Raw genomic sequence first — 20430 nt, forward strand, 5'->3', positions numbered from 1 at the left:
TCTAAAAACATGTTTTTGCTTTGTCATGTGTGTAGATTGATGAGGGGAGAAAACTGTTTGAGCTGTAAAGTAACAAAATGTGTAAAAAGTCAAGGGGTCTCAATATTTTCCTGAATGTATTGCATATTGATAGTTTGGCAATTGCTTTTCCAAGCAAGATGCTTTGCAAACCTCTTCAACTGTGGGGACCAGCCGAATGCCAAGATGCGACCAAAATCGACGACGACTATATCCTCAAATCATTTTGCTCATAATCATAATATGATTTGCCTGCTCAATTGCTTCCACATAACTTCAAATGGTCTAAAGTGTAAAAGTGGTTTCCATAACCCTGTGACCTAGATGTCAGGACACCAAATTCTTGGTCAGAAACTGCCAGTCCAACTTTGATCTTGCTAAACTGCTGAATTTCCCTCTCTGTCTCATGAAACATGACAAAGCAGCAGAAATCTTAAGTCTCACTGTTCTCATTATTCAAATGAAATTTAGTAGCAATATGATGTTCTATAAATGTTTAATTAAATAATAAACAAATGAAAACCCCTTAAAGGTAACCTTATTGCAAAGTGTTACCAGAACTGAATATATAATAGAATGCTAATTGAATAGGCGCCTATCGGATGAAGAATAAAATGACATCGTTGTGTATCGACTGGCAAATGTTTTAATGACTGCACATGCTCACAGTGAATTCTTCAGACGTGGTGGTGGTGGGCCAAGTACAAACATGGAGACACAGTATAACTGGGAACACTAAACACATCCAACCCGCATGGACCTTCAGGTTTTGGAACGCTTGAAACACAGTTTGCAAATGTCTTCTTCTTCTTCAAAAAAATGTAGTCTTGAGAGAAGACAGACGTCTCGTAACGGCTGAGTATTTTCCAACCCTAGATCCAGGGACCGACATGGCGGGTTGCTGCTGACCATCAGATAGTAAGCTGACAGTCTCAAGTGTTCATTTGAGTTATAATTCAAATGGTCCTCCGAAGAAGAGGACCATCGACAGAAAAAGTTTAGAAACACCCCTTACAGAAAAACCACCCAATTTCACATGTGGAAAATCATATGATTTGAAATCACATGGAAATGTTTTTTCTTGGAACAATTCACATGGGAAATGTAGTTTTTTCCATAAGGAACTGCTCTTATTAACATAGTGCCCGGACACCCACTCAACTGCTATACACACATATGTACAATATAATGTGAACAGGTTGTTCATTTACAAACACTGAGTAATCTCTTATATTGCAGAGTTAGGCACACGCATTTCCACTAGTTTCCACCAGTGTTTCCCCTAGCTGAGAGCAGGCCTCCACCGCCTAAATTGTTTTGCCCTCGATTGGTTTCAATTTGTATTTTTTTTATCCCAGCTGCCCTTTGGGAATCTTCTGAAAGTTTTAAAACTGGCCACTGGCCATTGACATCAGTTTAGGAATGAAAATGTACCGTAGGTCACTGTCTTTTGACCACTAAAATAGGTCACGCAACAAAAAGACAGAAGTCAAATTCGGCCCTCATCAAGTCAGCACAGGAAATGTCAAATCAATTGTGGTGCAGAGTAAGCAGCCCTGCTAGGATGCATAGTTGGGCTTTCCTCTCCCTCTGCCAGTTACAACTGTCAGCCCAACCGCTGCAGCTCCTTCAAATAATTTTTGTAAACAAAGGAAAAAATACAACAAAAATAATCCATTAAGATAGTTCATATGGGGGGGGGTCTTGAGTGTTTTTAACTCCTCGCTCTTCCATTCTCAGGTCCGAGAAAGTGTGTTGACTCTCCACTCTCACGTTGTTTATTTCGCTCTCCTTCATTGGGTGCTCTTCCTTTCTCCCCGATCCGCTTCTCTCCTTGTTGATGGCGTACTAGTGCGGCGGCCATCTTGGTTTTTTCCAGGTCTCAGAGGTGTGAGGAAGTGGAGAAGCAAAGCTTGAGGGTGTAAGGGTTGGAACCATCTGCAGATGGAAAGACAGAATAGGAAGAAGGGATGAGGAGAAGATTAAAAAATACATGACTTGCACACACCTTTTAACTCAATACATTTACTTTGTGGGGTGTGTGTGTGTGTGTGTGTGTGTGTGTGTGTGTGTGTGTGTGTGTATGTGTGTGTGTAGTTGTGTGTTTGCTCGATAGATTTCCTAGATCACAGGGGAGGTAGCCTGCAGGTATAATTGTTTACTTCATGTTATAAGCATGCACAAGCCTTTATAATGTTTTTTAATAATGCTTATAACATGTCATGTCTCTTTATGCATCAACATTTCAACGGAATGCCTGGTATTTACTAGTCAGGATCATGTTTCAAGTTTTAATGTCACATGCACAAGTTCAGTGAAATGCATACTATAAGCATACTATATACAGGAAATATTTAAAAAGTCAGTTCCAATACCATATTTACATGTGCAGGGATACTGGAGTGACGGAGGTAGATATGTATAGGGGTAAGGTGATAGGCAACAGGATGTGTGTGTAGAGTCAGTATGCATGTACAGTGAGGCAAAAAAGTATTTAGTCAGCCACCAATTGTGCAAGTTCTCCCACTTAAAATGATGAGAGGCCTGTAATGTTTATCATAGGTACACTTCAACTATGATAGACAAAATGAGAAAAGAAAATCCAGAAAATCACATTGTAGGATTTTTAATGAATTTTTTTGCAAATTATGGTGGAAAATAAGTATTTGGTCAATAACAAAAGTTTATCTCAATACTTTGTTATATACCCTTTGTTGGCAATGACAGAGGTCAAACGTTTTCTGTGAGTCTTCACAAGGTTTTCACACACTGTTGCTGGTATTTTGGCCCATTCCTCCATGCAGATCTCCTCTAGAGCAGTGATGTTTTGGGGCTGTTGCTGGGCGACACGGACTTTCAACTCCCTCCAAAGATTTCCTATGGGGTTGAGATCGGGAGACTGGCTACGCCACTCCAGGACCTTGAAATGCTTCTTACGAAGCCACTCCTTCGTTGCCCGGGGTGTGTGTTTGGGATCATTGTCATGCTGAAAGACCCAGCCACGTTTCATCTTCAATGCCCTTGCTGATGGAAGGAGGTTTTCACTCAAAATCTCTCGATACATGGCCCCATTCATTCTTTCCTTTACACGGATCAGTCGTCCTGGTCCCTTTGCAGAAAAACAGCCCCAAAGCATGATGTTTCCACCTCCATGCTTCACAGTAGGTATGGTGTTCTTTGGATGCAACTCAGCATTCTTTGTCCTCCAAACACGATGAGTTGAGTTTTTACCAAAAAGTTATATTTTGGTTTCATCTGACCATATGACATTCTCCCAATCTTCTTCTGGATGATCCAAATGCTCTCTAGCCAACTTCAGACTGGCCTGAACATGTACTGGCATAAGCAGGGGGACACATCTGGCACTGAAGGATTTGAGTCCTTGGCGGCGAAGTGTGTTACTGATGGTAGGCTTTGTCACTTTGGCCCCAGCTCTCTGTAGGTCATTCACTAGGTCCCCCCGTGTGGTTCTGGGATTTTTGCTCACCGTTCTTGTGATCATTTTGACCCCACGGGGTGCGATCTTGCGTGGAGCCCCAGATCGAGGGAGATTGTGGTCAGTGGTCTTGTATGTCTTCCATTTCCTAATAATTGCTCCCACAGTTGATTTCTTCAAACCAAGCTGCTTACCTATTGCAGATTCAGTCTTCTTGAGGTTGTGGACAGGTGTCTTTTGTACTGATAACAAGTTCAAGCAGGTGCCATTAATACAGGTAACGAGTGGAGGACAGAGGAGCCGCTTAAAGAAGAAGTTACAGGTCTGTGAGAGCCAGAAATCTTGCTTGGTTGTAGGTGACCAAATATTTATTTTCCACCATAATTTGCAAATAAATTCATTAAAAATCCTACAATGTGATTTTCTGGATTTTTCTGCCTCATTTTGTCTGTCATAGTTGAAGTGTATCTATGATGAAAATTACAGGCGTCTCGCATCTTTTTAAGTGGGAGAACTTGCACAATTGTTGGCTGACTAAATACCTTTTTGCCCCACTGTATGTACATATTATGTGTGAGTGAGCGAATGATGGACTGAGTGTTTGTGTGTGTGTTGTGTTGCCTCAAGGGGTTATTCGTTATATTCTGTATTCTGACTATTTTCAGGTAACTGGGGACCTTACGCCTGCCACACACAAAGAGACTGTGGCTTGAGGCTGTCTGTATGAAAGCCATTATTACTAGAGAACACAAAGCTTTCTCCTGCAATTGTCCTCCTCTGCCACAAAAACAAATAATGAAAGCACAAGATGGAGTTGTTTGAGGGGGGCTCCATTTTTGTTTTGCCTCACAGTAAAAAGAAAATAAAAAAAGACCCAAAGTCTACTGGCTTTTGTTTGCGTTGTCGGGCCAGTGTGACGGTGAATACCTGCTGTGTAAGGGAGGGAGGAGCACAAGGGAAGAATAAAACAAACATGTCTTTAACTTGTATTGTAGTCGAAAAATAGAGAGAGTGAGAACGATGATGAAGGCCAGTGATGAACAGGCGTCTAGCGGCAAGCCTGTCGTGTTGATTCTATTTGACATTGTCCGGATGGATAGCGGTAATATTCAAGCGGTCAGGATTTCTGGTTTTCACCCAGGCGGCCTGGGTTTGACTCCCGGTATGGGGACGAGTCTTTGGGCTCCCGAGTGACGCAGCAGTCTTAAGGCACTGCATTTCAGTGCTCGAGGCGTCACTATAGATCCTGGTTTGATTCCAGGCTGTATCACAACCGGCCATGGTTGGGAGTCCCATAGGGCGGCACACAATTGGCGTCATCCGGGTTAGGGTTTGGCCGGGGTAGACCGTCATTGTAAATAAGAATTTGTTCTTAACTGACTTGCCTAGCTAAATAAAGGTTACATAAATGTAAAACATGGTATATTGGGTTGACAGGTTATTATGCACGTTCCTGTTGTCCATCATAAACATTCAAATTGAGTTGATTATATAAGAATCTGGGTGTGTTGTTCCTACCTTTTGTTTTCACTAGTAAAGTGTTAAGAAGTGTTCATTCAGATTGGGGGTGCGTTCCCGCTTGAATTTGGTTAAGAGGGAAGTGAATTTGCTCACACTTTGAGAACTTGCTTTACCAAGCTCCTACGTGTATCAGACACACACAGTTTTTTTCCTCTGAAGAGATGATTCTGAACTGAAGACGTGTGTAACCACGTGAAGTCTTAGCCTATTGGTGATAGACATTTACTCTGCGTTATGCTGTAATGCATCACGTATTTAATGTACACTGTAATTGTTTGAATCTCATTGATTTCGTGACTAATACATTAATATTCGTTGAATTGAGTAAATGCATTCCTCGTTCTACGGAGCCATTATTTGATTGAGTCTTTGCTTTTCATTTGATAGTTGTTAATTACACTAAACACATAGACCAGGCTTGTAACACCTTCACATCCCTGAGCTGCACGCCTCAATAAATTCATGCTAGAACATTGGTCGCCAGGATTAGCTATTTTTATCTAGCCTCTTAATAATTGCATTTGTATTGTGCTAATTAGATTTCCGTGTGGACGTTAATCTTATATATATATATATATATTTTTTTTTTAGGTGGATAGTTGCAGAACCATGTTAAACGTCTCGAAGATGTCATTTAAAAAGAGACAGAGGAGTTCGCATGGGTTTTCTAGTGGTTTTCTAGGGCTGCAGTCTCTGGCACACATATGGTGCTGGCAGAGGTTTGAATCCAGCCTTCTGTCATTCTCTCATCATCTCTCGCTCTACTTTTCTGTCCTTGAAGCAAGCATTCTCTCCGGAGTAAGACACAGGACTTACTTGGTATTCTGATCTGGTGGTGGTTGAGGACTGTTAGAACCTCCACAGCGTGTGTCTTGTTGTCAAATTCGAATAAGCCTGAGATCGTTTTGGAGCTGGCTAGAGGGGAGAGGGAAAAACATCGGCCATCTTGAAAAGACAGTGATTGGAAAAGATAACATGTGAAAGTGCTTGTTAATAATAAATAACAATATGTTATGCGCATTTATTAAGTATTTCATCTTTCGTAAACATTGATACGCATTACAATTTATAAGCATTTACAACATGTATGATAATTTGGAAAGCATTTATGAACATTTATAGAAAAGCATCCCTAGTGGTCTATTCATATCAATCATAGTAGAATACTGTTTATCTATTTATTTTATTCCTTGTTAATTACATTTAGGTGCCTAGCTGTTGCTGACACAATTAGAAAAACAGCTGAATGTCTATGACAAGTACCTCTACTGAATGGACTCATGCTGTATATCGTCCATTTAGTCCAACACAATGAATGGAATGAGCACTTACGTTTTGCATCGAAGACTTTGAACTTGATGAAACCGGGTACCTCATGCTCTGTACATAACTAAACATAAAGCACACAACAGAAAGGATTCAGCTTTTGCGTCAACATCGCTTCATTCGGTGTTTTGTATAAATAATCCACTAGATGGCGATGGTATGATGTGAATCTCAACACCGGACAATAAATAGGCTACGAGAGGCAAGTGTTATTCAAACCTGGTCTTGGAGGGCCACTGGGCCACTGTCTGTCTGATGCCAAATAACTTATTGCAAACATATTGCAAACATTTTAATGCCTGTTTATTAAAATGTTAATCGCCCCACTTGCTTGTGTCCTCTCTACCCTATAGGCAAGAGTCTCTTGTTACCCATTCTCAGGGTCATCCAAACGTTTAATTCCACTATAGAAAGGGTTCAACCTCCCCTTAACCCAACCTCCCGCCTCTCTAGACATCAGTCACCATTCCAGCCTAAACAGCCACCCCTTCCTTCCTCCCTCCCCTCCACACCCACCCTCTGCAGCTCGTCCTCAGTGATGCAGGGCGGGACATTGTAGAAGTGCAGCACAGTGGCGGGCGGCTGGATGATGTTCTTGGACGCCTGGCCCACGCTGCTGAAGCGGTTGTTCCGGGTCATGCCGAAGTCCTTGTAGCTGCTGCTGCCGTCCTCCAGCTCAAACACCTGACTGGGGATGACCGCGTGCTGCTTGGACACACTGGAGGGAGGGAAAGATCGAGGAAGGGAGGGATGAATGGATAGAGCAATAGATAGATAGACAGATAGATAGAGCGTGTGTAACAGGAATGATAAACAAAGGAAGGGAGGGATGGGGAAGAGATAAGAAGATGAGGAATCAGAACGCAGCTGATAGTTTTCCAGCCATAGAACATCTATGTGTAATTCTATGTTTCCAGCTCTCCTTTAGTGGGTGAACAAAAAGGAAGCATTTTAAATGGGGTTTATACCCGCCCGTCCAGCATCACTACTCTGGACGGCTCTGACTTAGAATGCGTGGACAACTAAAAAATATAATAAATATTAATAATATATGCCATTTAGCTGACGCTTTATTGGCTTCCTTTTCCAACAAAGAATCCTTCACTCATGCTGCCAAACTGACCATACATTCGACATAGGCGATGTCATCTATAAAATAGCCTCCAACACTCTACTCAAAACCCTGATGCAGTCTATCACAGTGCCATCCATTCTCACCAAAGCCCAGAAGGACCAACTACCCAAACTACCTAGGTCTCTGGGTAGACTGTAAACTCTCATTCCAGACTTACATTCAGTACCTCCAATCAGGCCCAAAATTAAATCTCATCCAATTGGCCTTCGCCTCCCTACCACAAAGAATCCTTCACTCATGCTGTCAAACTGACCATCCTGGCCCCCAATGGTGGAACAAACTCCTCACGACGCCAGGACAGCGGATGTCAATCCACCTTAAACCTGAAGCCCCAACACTCTTCAACAAATTGGATGCAGTCTATCATCAGTGCCATCCATTCTGTCACCAAAAGATTTAGATGCAAGTGGCTGTACCCAGTTGTCCAGGTGTATGCACCAATTTGTAAGATCTCATAAGGGTGGCCTAAATGACTTAAATAAATGTAAATGCTAGGTAAATCCCCGCCTTATCTCAGCTCACTGGTCACCATAGCAGCACCCACCCATAGCACGCGCTCCAGCAGGTATATCTCACTGGTCGCCCCCAACGCCAATTCCTCCTTTGGTCGCCTTTCCTTCCAGTTCTCTCATGCCAATGACTGGAATGAACTGCAAAAATCACTGAAGCTGGAGACTCATATCTCCCTCACTAGCTTTAAGCACCAGCTGTCAGAGCAGCTCACAGATCACTGCACCTGTACATAGCCCATCTGTAAACAGCCCATCTATCTACCTCATCCCCACACTGTATTTATTTATTTATATTGCTCGTTTGCACCCCAGTATCACTACTTGCACATTCATCTTCTGCACATCTACCATTCCATTGCTATATTGTAATTACTTCACCACCATGGCCTATTTATTGCCTTAACTCCCTTATCTTACCTCATTTGCACTCACTGTATATAGACTTTTTCCCCCCCTTTTTTCCCCTACTGTATTATTGACTGTATGTTTTGTTTACTCCAAGTGTAACTCTGTGTTGTTGTATGTGTCGAATTGCTACGCTTTATCTTGGCCAGGTCGCAGTTGCAAATGAGAACTTGTTCTCAACTAGCCTACCTGGCTAAATAAAGGTGAAATAAATGAAAAAGAATATACATTCATGAGGCCAAGGTACAGATAGGTATAGGAAGACGTGTCTTGACCCTCGAATAACAAATTGGCTCTCAAGGGCCGAGGGGAACAAGAGGTTAGGTACGTCATCGGCTTAGTGCTGCAAGAGACTAACTCCCAACGGGAGAGGGGATTTATGAAATGCCCTTTAGGTTTTCCAATGATATGCAGTCTCTCATTTAGAAGCCTAGTGATATAACTATTGTAGCACAGTTTTTTAACATGCCATAATTATTCTGGCATTGTTTGTATTGTAACATTCTATACTATTTTGGGGCATTGTTTATAACATGCTATGGAAAACGATGTGTTTTATGCCACGAAATCCATTTCTTTCACAACATATAGCATGTTACAAACAACGCCCCACATGTTGCAGCAATGTCTTCAGATTGGGTATGCAGTCGGTTGGTGGTGGACCGTCCGCCAACATAATGAAACGCTGTTTGAATTCCTTGCGGCGAGTTTGAGGCCCAGTGGAGCTGAACGAAGCCTCATCTAAACTGGATCTAGCAGCTAAGGCAATTCATTATTCTGATAGATGGAGGCTGCCAATTTGATAGGACAGCGCAACGCAACGCACACAGAGGCTTTGAACAGCCAACGCTGTCGAGACAAATAAGTGCAACTCCTCTGTCCTTTTGTCTATAACGCTTTTGAAGATTCCAAAACACAAACTTGCTAAAGCAACAGATTGATGATAATGATTATGGTAATAGCTATTTTTATTTAATAGCTATTTCTAAGTAAATGTTGAAATATTTGTATCGAAACGTAAGAATGTTATATTTAGGTCATAAATTACAACATTTACTGAAGGAACGTTTTATTTTATGTAAGGCCGAAATAAAGAGTTACAAGTTATGTAATCCAAACTATACATTTTGGTTTCTGTTGCTTTAGCGAAAGCATGCTGTTACGTATCATGGTATAGGCCCTGTTAAAATCCTTCTAAAATCCTCCTTTCCTTCCTTCCTAGAAGTAATTTTTGATCTAAAATTAGACGAAACCAAGGGGACCAATAGGTTCTAAGCGTTCAAACAATGTCTCTTTCAAAAAATGACCTTGCATCCTCTCTTCTTGCCTCCTTCTCAAAACGCATTTGAGGAGAAGATCCCAGGTTCTTCCCTTACACCTGTTCATCCAACGTATTTTGACAAGGAGGCAAGGAGAGATGAACGTCACGCTCATCAAGCTATGGGTTCAAGGGGTGGGGGTCAAAGGTGAAACATGTAACCTCCTCACCAGACGTTGAGCCTCTTGCTGAACACCTTGATGCTGTTAAGGTGTGTGATGGATCGGTCCACAGCGTACTCATCTCCCATCTCTACCAGTGCGGTGCCAGGGACGCTCTTCATAAACTTCACCTGGGGGGGGCGTAAATAAGACCGAATGGCATCACTGTGAATCAATACAGACCTTCCAATATTCTACTAGGCGACACTGATCTTGGGTCAGTTTTGCATTTCCTCTACTGATGGCTTCTCTTCGACTACGCCAGTACTACTCCAGTACCGGCACACTTGATTCAATTGGTCAACTAATCACTAAGCACACTTTTGTTTTTAATCCACGTTAATACAGAGACCAAATGAAATAAGTCTCAATCTAAAACATATTACAGTTCAGGGTTCAATTGAATCAAACTGGTAGGTATTCCCCTCACAGTGGTAGGTTGCTGGCAGTGATTCTGTAACCAAAGCTACTGCATAAAGATTGATAGTCACACTAGCTGTCACTCGACTGCCCTCAACCCTCTCATTTAAAAGGGACAATCCAATCTAGCTTTAATCGCATGTGAAAACAGTTGCTGACACTGACCTTCTCAATATTCCCGTACAGGCAGAAGAGGTTGAAGATGCGGGTGCAGTTCATCTTGGCGGGGTGCAGGCCGCTCACCATGGCGACCGACGAGCTGGAGGCGTGGCCCATATAGGAGGAGGTCTGGGGCAGGGGGTAGGCGACCACCTCCTGGGCGTCATGGAGGGAGCTCCTCTTGTACCTGTTATTGCTGGGCACGGGCAGCAGGGGGCAGTGTGGCCCTGGAGAGTGGGAGAGAGAGAGAGAGAGAGTGAGAGGGAAAGAATAAGACAATGAGAGAAAGAGAGGGGAGATGAGGATAGTGGGAGAGAGAGAGAGAGAGAGAGGGAGAGAGAGAGAGAGAGAGAGAGAGAGAGGGCGTGAAAGAGAGAGAGAGAGAGAGAGAAAAGAGTAGAGAGGGGAGAGAGGCGGAGAGAGAAGAGAGAAAAATATGTAGATGAGGGGAGAGAGAGTGAAAGTGGGAGAGGGAAAGAAATAGGGAGGAGAGAGGGTGTGAGAGGGAGAGGCAGAGGGGGAGAGAGAGGAGTGAGAGAGGGCGTGAAAGAGAGAGAGAGAGAGAGAGAAAAAATATGTAGATGAGGAGAGAGAGAGAAAGTGGGAGAGAGAAAGAAATAGAGTGAGAGAGAGAGAGAGTGGGTGTGAGAGGGAGAGGCAGAGGGGGCAGAGAGACAGAGAGAGATAGAGAAAGAACAAGAAAAAGCTGCCATTGACATAGGATGACCTTATTGAGGATGGTTGAGATGACAGTGCAAACTTCTCCCCTCAGCCCCTCAGCCCTCAGCTCCCAGCCCTCAGCCCCCCCCCAGCCCTCAGGCCCCAGCCCTCAGGCCCCAGCCCCCAGTCCTCAGCCCCCCAGTCCTCAGCCCCCCAGTCCTCAGCCCCTCAGCCCCCAGCCCCTCAGCTGCCAGCCATCAGCCCTCCACAAAGGAGAGAAAATTCCAGCAGTACTAAAAAAGGTCCTAGACCATTTTCTACACCACTGCACCCTGTTTCCCCTGCAGATCTTGCTAATTACCAAGGGCCTTCAAGAGTAGCCACTCACATCACCACACGCTTTCTAAACTACCGACACACACACACGCACACCGTTGACTATATGACACACGCACATACACACCTATGACTATATGACACACGCACACACACACTTACGCAGACACCACCCCTCCTCCCCCTGTTTTTCCATCCATCCAACCTCCACCACCTCCTCCAGATGTAAGTGTCTGTAGGGGATGGAGCTTAATTACAGGATACCCAAAGCCCAGCTGCACAATGACACAGCGAGACAGAGAGACAGAGAGACAGAGAGACAGAGAGACAGAGAGAGATAGAGAGAGAGAGAGAACAGAGAGAACAGAGAGAACAGAGAGAACAGAGAACAGAGAGAGAGAGAGAGAGAGAGAGAGAGAGAGAGAGAGAGAGAACAGAGAGAGAGAGAGAACAGAGAGAACAGAGAGAACAGAGAACAGAGAGAGAGAGAGAGAGAGAGAGAGAGAGAGAGAGAGAGAGAACAGAGAGAACAGAGAGAACAGAGAACAGAGAGAACAGAGAACAGAGAGAGAGAGAGAGAGAGAGAGAGAGAGAGAGAGAGAGAGAGAGAGAGAGAACAGAGAGAGAGAGAACAGAGAGAGAGAGAGAGAGAGAGAGAGAGAGAGAGAGAGAGAGAGAGAGAGAGAGAGAGAGAGAGAGAGAGAGAGAGAGAGAGAGAGAGAGAGAGAGAGAGAGAGAGAGAGAGAGAGAGAGAGAGAGAGAGAGAGAGAGAGAGAGAGAGAGAGAGAGAGAGAGAGATGATGAGTCTGAGAGTGGGATGCAGAGAAAGGGACAGGCTGGGAGAAAGAAAGGTGGAAGAAGAGAGACTGAAAGAGGGATCTAGAGAGAGAGAGATGCTGAGAGGGGGAGCGAGAGATGGAGAAAGAGAGAGATGAGTCAATGAGAGGGATAAAGAGAGAGGGAGTAAGCGTGTGTGCCCTCGTGTTTGTGTGTGTGAGGGAGAGACATGAGACAAAAAGAGAGAACGAGCTAGGGAGGGAGGTAGGGATAAAGACAGGCAGCTAATTTGAGCGACACTGACCATAGCCGTTGTCGCTGTAGGAGGACGGATGCTCTCCCAGAATGGCCTGGCGTTGCCTCCCCTTCCCCCGCTCTGCAACACAGAGAGAATACACAGTGTAAGGCAATTTGAAGTGACAATGCCACCAGGTGCCAACTGCACATCCATCCCCTCAAAATGCACAGACACGCACAGATACACACACATGGAGACTAACAGACACAGGCACACACACACACATGCACACATGGGATTAACACACACAAGTCTAACACACAAGCACATATATGCACACACACATACACACAAATTGGCACATTTGCACGCCAGCCTAGAAATGACTGAAAACCATAACACCACACTACGCAAGCAGATTCGATTTAGTAACAGCAAATCTAGACACTACTTGACACTTGTGGTAATTGGCATAACAGCAAAACAAGACACGTTTGGTTCACATTTGGCCTTTCAGTTCAAATAACACATTTCTCTTCCTTGGCTGACTGAGCCTGGGTGAATTGATAAAAAAGTGTGTGTGTGTGTGTGTGTGTGTGTGTGTGTGTGTGTGTGTGTGTGTGTGTGTGTGTGTGTGTGTGGGAGGGGGGGGGAGGAGGGGTTCGGTAAGAGGGGTGTGTGAAAATGACAGTTAAAATGTCACAGTCACAGTTCAATGGCCTCGGGTGGAAACATTGACCCAGATAGGAGGGAAAATGCATTGACATGGAAAAAGGTATATCAAGCAGCCTTCTACCCTAATCCTCTTACTGTGAACCAGGAAGGGGACCAACAGAACAAAGATAAGAGTCTTTTCAGCCCGTCTTTTCCCCAATGCAGCTTACTGGCAGAGTCGCAGACAAACCCACTCTAGGTGCTGTCAGAACTAAGACTGAAGCATATGTAATGTAATTGTTTTCATGTAAGGTGTCCCAATGAAGTTACAGACTACCATATGGAGCATTGCTGGAAACAGCCTCCATCTTTGTTAGCCTGGTCCCAGATCTGTTTGTGCTGTATACCTCTATGGGGCTTTGTCTGTACAGCACAAGCAGATATTAGGTACCAGGCGATCTCACTGCATCCCTCACTCATCAAACAAACGCCACCTAATACGAAAGGATTCCGTAACATTTTCGAGGTGCTGGTGGGAGTTGGACGGCGTGAGTATTGCAATGACCTATGGACAGTCAACTCAGTGAACCCCGTTACACTGGGGATTTGAGAGAAATGTGTGTGCCAGACTGCGTGTGCGCGTGCTGGTCACGTGCACGTGTCTTTCAACGCAAGCACCAATGACTCAACCTGCGCTACATCATTTGAACATCATTTCAAAGTCTCATTTCAACAATGCAAGGGAGAACTGGTGCTGCTCACGCAGACACAAACGGAAGGTGCAGCGCTGAGTTAAAAGAGAACGCATGTTGTCCACAGGGGACCGAGCTCATGCAGAGCTAAGCTAATTGGTACAAAACGAGCAGTTAGGCGGGCAGGAACCGGTGGGATTGGTGGGATGCCGTACTTGTACAGAAAACCCAAAGAGAGGGTAGAGAAGAAGGATTAACTGAGAGGAGAGGAGGAGTGGCCTTGATCCCTGCACTGAGCCGAAAGGTTCGCCATTCGCCTGACAGTGGCAGAGTGAGAGAAAGAGAGAGGGGGGAGGAAGAGCGAGAGAGACGGTGGGAGAGAGCGAGGAGGGGAGAGAGAGGGGGGAGGAAGAGCGAGAGAGACGGCAGGAGAGAGCGAGGAGGGGAGAGAGAGAGAGAGAAAGAGGGGGAGGAAGAGCGAGAGAGACGGCAGGAGAGAGCGAGGAGGGGAGAGAGAGAGAGAGAGAGGGGGAGGAAGAGCGAGAGAGACGGCAGGAGAGAGCGGGGGGGGGAGAGAGAGAGAGGGGGGGGAAGAGCGAGAGACGGCAGGAGAGAGCGAGGAGGGGTGAGAGAGAGAGAGGGGGGAAGAGCGAGAGAGACGGCAGGAGAGAGCGAGGAGGGGAGAGAGAGAGGGGGGGAAGAGCGAGAGAGCGGGAGAGAGCGAGGAGGGAGAGAGAGAGAGGGGGGGTGGAGAGCGAGAGAGATGGCGGGAGAGAGCGAGGAGGGGAGAGAGGGGGCGAGAGAGATGGCGGAGAGAGCGAGGAGGGGAGAGAGGGGGGAGAGCGAGAGAGATGGCGGGAGAGAGCGAGGAGGAGAGAGAGAGAGGGGCGGAAGCGAGAGAGATGGCGGGAGAGAGCGAGGAGGGGAGAGAGAGAGGGGGGAGGAAGAGCGAGAGAGACGGCGGGAGAGAGCGAGGAGGGGAGAGAGAGAGAGGGGAGAGGAAGAGCGAGAGAGACGGCGGGAGAGAGCGAGGAGGGGAGAGAGAGAGGGGGGAAGAGCGAGAGAGACGGCGGGGAGAGAGCGAGGAGGGGAGAGAGAGGGGGGAAGCGAGAGAGACGGCGGGAGAGAGCGAGGAGGAGAGAGAGAGAGAGGGGAGAGGAAGAGCGAGAGAGACGGCGGGAGAGAGCGAGGAGGGGAGAGAGAGAGAGGGGGAAGAGCGAGAGAGACGGCGGGAGAGAGCGAGGAGGGGAGAGAGAGAGGGGGAGCGAGAGAGACGGCGGGAGAGAGCGAGGAGGGAGAGAGAGAGAGGGGGAGAGGAAGAGCGAGAGAGACGGCGGGAGAGAGCGAGGAGGGAGAGAGAGAGAGGGGAAGAGCGAGAGAGACGGCGGGAGAGAGCGAGGAGGGGAGAGAGAGAGGGGGAGAGAGAGGGGGAGAGAGCGAGGAGGGGAGAGAGAGAGGGGGGCCAGAGAGATGGCGGGAGAGAGCAAGGAGGGGGAGAGAGAGAGAGAGAGAAGGGGAAGGAAGAGCGAGAGAGACGGCGGGAGAGAGCGAGGAGGGGAGAGAGAGGGGGGGGAGCGAGAGATACGGCGGGAGAGAGCGAGGGGAGAGAGAGAGAGGGGAGGGGAAGAGCGAGAGAGACGGCGGGAGAGAGCGAGGAGGGGAGAGAGAGGGGGGAGCGAGAGATACGGCGGGAGAGAGCGAGGAGAGAGAGAGAGAGGGGAGAGGAAGAGCGAGAGAGACGGCGGGAGAGAGCGAGGAGGGGAGAGAGAGGGGGAGCGAGAGATACGGGGGAGAGAGCGAGGAGAGAGAGAGAGAGGGGAGAGGAAGAGCGAGAGAGACGGCGGGAGAGAGCGAGGAGGGGAGAGAGAGGGGGAGGAAGAGCGAGAGAGACGGCGGGGAGAGAGCGAGGAGGGGAGAGAGAGGGGAGAGGAAGAGCGAGAGAGACGGCGGGAGAGAGCGAGGAGGGGAGAGAGAGGGGGAGCGAGAGAGACGGCGGGAGAGAGCGAGGAGAGAGAGAGGAGGGGAGAGGAAGAGAGAGAGACGGCGGGAGAGAGCGAGGAGGAGAGAGAGAGGGGGAGCGAGAGAGACGGCGGGAGAGAGCGAGGAGAGAGAGAGAGAGGGGAGAGGAAGAGCGAGAGAGACGGCGGGAGAGAGCGAGGAGGGAGAGAGAGAGAGGGGGAAGGAAGAGCGAGAGAGACGGCGGGAGAGAGCGAGGAGGAGAGAGAGAGAGAGAGGGGGAGGAAGAGCGAGAGAGACGGCGGGAGAGAGCGAGGAGGGGAGAGAGAGAGAGAGAGGGGGGGAGGAAGAGCAAGAGAGACGGCGGGAGAGAGCGAGGAGGAGAGAGAGAGAGAGAGGGGGAGGAAGAGCGAGAGAGACGGCGGGAGAGAGCGAGGAGGAGCGAGAGAGAGAGGGGAGAGGAAGAGCGAGAGAGACGGCGGGAGAGAGCGAGGGGGGAGGAAGAGCGAGAGAGACGGCGGGAGAGAGCGAGGAGGGGAGAGAGAGAGAGAGGGGAGAGGAAGAGCGAGAGAGACGGCGGGAGAGAACGAGGAGGGGAGAGAGAGAGAGAGGGGAGAGGAAGAGCGAGAGAGACGGCGGGAGAGAGCGAGGAGGGAGAGAGAGAGGGGAGAGGAAGAGCGAGAGAGACGGCGGGAGAGAGCGAGGAGGAGAGAGAGAGAGGGGGGAGGAAGAGCGAGAGAGACGGCGGGAGAGAGCGAGGAGGGGAGAGAGAGGGGGAGCGAGAGAGACGGCGGGAGAGAGCGAGGAGAGAGAGAGAGGGGAGAGGAAGAGCGAGAGAGACGGCGGGAGAGAGCGAGGAGGGAGAGAGAGAGGGGGGAGCGAGAGAGACGGCGGGAGAGAGCGAGGAGGGGAGAGAGAGAGGGGGGCCAGAGAGATGGCGGGAGAGAGCAAGGAGGGGAGAGAGAGAGAGAGAGAAGGGGAAGGAAGAGCGAGAGAGACGGCGGGAGAGAACGAGGAGGGAGAGAGAGAGAGAGAGGGGAGAGGAAGAGCGAGAGAGACGGCGGGAGAGAGCGAGGAGGAGAGAGAGAGGGGGGAGGAAGAGCGAGAGAGACGGCGGGAGAGAGCGAGGAGGGGAGAGAGAGGGGGAGCGAGAGAGACGGCGGGAGAGAGCGAGGAGAGAGAGAGAGGGGGGAGAGGAAGAGCGAGAGAGACGGCGGGAGAGAGCGAGGAGGGGAGAGAGGGGGGGAGAGCGAGAGAGACGGCGGGAGAGAGCGAGGAGGGGAGAGAGAGAGGGGGAAGGAAGAGCGAGAGAGACGGGGGAGAGAGCGAGGAGGAGAGAGAGAGAGAGAGGGGGAGGAAGAGCGAGAGAGACGGCGGGAGAGAGCGAGGAGGGGAGAGAGAGGGGGGAGGAAGAGCGAGAGAGACGGCGGGAGAGAGCGAGGAGGAGCGAGAGAGAGAGGGGAGAGGAAGAGCGAGAGAGACGGGGGAGAGAGCGAGGAGGAGAGAGAGAGAGAGAGGGGGGAGGAAGAGCGAGAGAGACGGCGGGAGAGAGCGAGGAGGGGAGAGAGAGAGAGAGAGGGGAGAGGAAGAGCGAGAGAGACGGCGGGAGAGAGCGAGGAGGGGAGAGAGAGAGAGAGAGGGGGAGTAAGAGCGAGAGAGACGGCGGGAGAGAGCGAGGAGGGGAGAGAGAGAGAGAGGGGGGAGGAAGAGCGAGAGAGACGGCGGGAGAGAGCGAGGAGGGAGAGAGAGAGAGAGAGAGAGAGGGGGAGGAAGAGCGAGAGAGACGGCGGGAGAGAGCGAGGAGGAGAGAGAGAGAGAGAGGGGGAGGAAGAGAGAGAGAGACGGCGGGAGAGAGCGAGGAGGGGAGAGAGAGAGAGAGAGAGAGAGAGAGAGAGAGAGAGAGAGAGAGAGAGAGAGAGAGAGAGAGAGAGAGAGAGAGAGAAGATACAGAGAGGCCTCTGACAATGACGTCATCCCAGTAGTTGGGATAAATCTATGGAAATTGTATCTGCCCACATAAACCTGGCAGTACATAGGGGATCAATACATTTAAAAAACGATAGAGCGGCAAAAATGACACTGTGAAACATTTTATTTTTTTTAAATTACAGATAAGAGGTAAGAGATGTGTGGAACACACCTGGCGTGTTTCTCTCCTGTCTTATCAAAATATTTAATAAGGCACGTCCCTTGTAGGTGTGAATACACTTCGAGACTTTACTTGGAAGTGTTTGAGGCAATGTTCTTGAGTACCTTCGAGGCAATGTACTCAAAAGAACGAACGAGAGGTTTGAAAGACAACATCCATAAACTACTATGTGATTCTGATGAGAAGAATTACATCTATTTACACGCTGTCCTTCTCTATGTTTGTATAATAAGTTACTGTATAGACACCGAACAAATCCTTTTTGAAGAGCATCTGATACGGTAAGGGCCTCAAGTGCGAATATAGCATTTCAATTTCCCCAAAATGCAAGCTGATTAGGATTTAAATTTGCCGTCTGTGGCTCAAGAGGATTGTGTGGGGCTGTTTTATGTTAATTTCTCTCTATTTGCACTAAAGTGCTTCCAACCCATTATTATTTTCATGTCAGCATTTTATTTTCAGACTCTTGCTATTTTTCTAGTTGCTTGTCTGTCTCCTTCCTCCGGTCAATAGAAACAATTGGAAGCTGACCACATATCTTCAACTCCACGGCAAAAAGTCCTTGACGCCGTCAAAGTCAAACAGACCTTCAAATCCAATACACGGCAAGGCGATCGATTGGAGAGCAGCCCTGGCTTGTGGGTGATAAGACACTGTTTACCCTCCATTTGTGGCGAGAGAATTGGAATCGGGGTTGGCGTGTCAATCACACCATCCAACGGACGTTTAATCAAGCCCAAGTCACACAAGGCAGGCTTTCTGCTTGGTTAAAAACCATGCTCCCATTTATATGAATATGATTATGGGCTGTAGTCTATCTACAGCACCTCATATTGTTAAAGCAGCCCCAGTACATGAAAGCTTCAAATTCAGAGACCAAGGGTTCTCTTTTATTGAGCATTGTAAAGCTATAATATTTGGTGTGGACAATGCTATTGTACAGTGCATTCGGAAAGTATTCAGACCCCTTGACTTTTTACACATTTTGTTACGTTACAGCCTTATTCTAAAATTGATTCAATCATTTTTTCCCCTTGTCAGTATACACACAATACCCCATAATGACAAAGCAAAAACAGGTTTTTAGAACATTTTTCAAATGTATAAATACCCCTCACCCAAAATATCACATTTACATAAGTATTCAGACCCTTTACTCAGGACTTTGTTGAAGCACCTTTGGTAGTGATTACAGCCTCAAGTCTCCTTGGGTATGATGCGACAAGCTTGGCACACCTGTATTTGGCGAGTTTCTCCCATTCCTCTCTGCAGATCCTCTCAAGCTCTGTCAGGTTGGATGGGGAGTGTCGATGCACAGCTATTTTCAGGTCTCTCCAGAGATGTTTGATCGGGTTCAAGAACGGGCTTTGGCTGGGCCACTCAAGGACATTCAGAGACTTGTCCCATAGCCACTCCTGCATTGTCGTGGCTGTGTGCTTAGGGTCGTTGTCCTGTTGGAAGGTGAACCTTCGCCCCAGTCTGAGGTCCTGCTCTGGAGCAGGTTTTCATCAAGGACCTCTCTGTACTTTGCTCCGTTCATCTTTCTCTCAATCCTGACTAGTCTCCCAGTCCCTGCCGCTGAAAAACATCCCCACAGCATGATGCCGCCACCACCATGTTTCACCGTATGGATGGTGCCAGGTTTCCTCCAGACGTGACGCTTGGCAGTCAGGGCAAAGAGTTCGATCTTGGTTTCATCAGACCAGAGAATCTTGTTTCTCATGATCTGAGAGTCCTAGGTGCCTTTTGGAAAACTCCAAGCGGGCTGTCATGTGCCTTTTACTGAGGAGAGGCTTCCGTTTGACCACTCTACCATAAAGTCCTGATTGGTGGAGTGCTGCAGAGATGGTTGTCCTTCTGGAAGGTCCTCCCATCTCCACAGAGGAACTCTTGAACTCTGTCAGAGTGACCATCTGATTTTTGGTCACCTCCCTAGCCAAGGCCCTTCTCCCCCGATTGCTCAGTTTGGCCGGGCAGCCAGCTTTAGGAAGAGTCTTGGTGGTTCAAAACTTATTATATTTAAGAATGATGGAGGCCACTGTGTTCTTGGATCTTCTTGGAACTTTAATGCTGCAGACACCAGATCGGTGCCTCGACATAATCCTGTCTCGGAGCTCTACGGACAATTCCCTCGACCTCATGGCTTGCTTTTGCTCTGACATGCACTGTCAACTGTGAGACCTTAGAAAAAACAGCTGTCTGCCTTTCCAAACCATGTCCAGTTAATTGAATGTACCACAGGTGGACTAATCAAGTTGTAGAAACATCTCACCGATGATGAATGGAAACAGGATGCACTTGAGCTCAATTTCGAGTCTCATTGCAAAAGGTCTGTATACTTATGTAAATAAGGTATTTCTGTTTTTTTTTTTTTTTTTTTTTTTTTTTTAAATGTGCAAAAATTTCAAAAAATGTTTTTGCTTTGTCATTGTGGGGTTAGGTGTAGGTGTGTAGATTGCTGAGAATTAAAAACATTTGAATCAATTTAAGTATAAAGCTGTAACGTAACAAAATGTGGAAGAAAGGGAAAGCGGTCAGAATACTTCTCGAATGCACT

The 20430-nt window shown here is 47.7% G+C and overlaps 1 protein-coding gene across 2 annotated transcripts in view; it reads right to left on the minus strand.

Annotated features, from left to right (window-relative positions):
• Window positions 1–650: 650 nt before the first annotated feature.
• LOC118389097 (heterogeneous nuclear ribonucleoprotein L-like) overlaps window positions 651–20430 on the minus strand; it is a 64986-nt gene continuing 45206 nt past the window's right edge. For both annotated transcript variants that reach the window (XM_052527412.1, XM_052527413.1), the window contains exons 7-13: window positions 12489–12560; window positions 10418–10638; window positions 9842–9963; window positions 6818–7019; window positions 6308–6365; window positions 5792–5890; window positions 651–1956 (exon numbers count right to left, since the gene is read on the minus strand). In XM_052527412.1, coding sequence (XP_052383372.1) covers window positions 1901–1956; window positions 5792–5890; window positions 6308–6365; window positions 6818–7019; window positions 9842–9963; window positions 10418–10638; window positions 12489–12560 — 830 coding nt within the window. In that variant the 3' untranslated portion in view covers window positions 651–1900. The remainder of the gene's footprint in view (window positions 1957–5791; window positions 5891–6307; window positions 6366–6817; window positions 7020–9841; window positions 9964–10417; window positions 10639–12488; window positions 12561–20430) is intronic.

The sequence above is a fragment of the Oncorhynchus keta genome, chromosome 10, assembly GCF_023373465.1.
Source record: "Oncorhynchus keta strain PuntledgeMale-10-30-2019 chromosome 10, Oket_V2, whole genome shotgun sequence".
Lineage (NCBI taxonomy): Eukaryota > Metazoa > Chordata > Actinopteri > Salmoniformes > Salmonidae > Oncorhynchus > Oncorhynchus keta.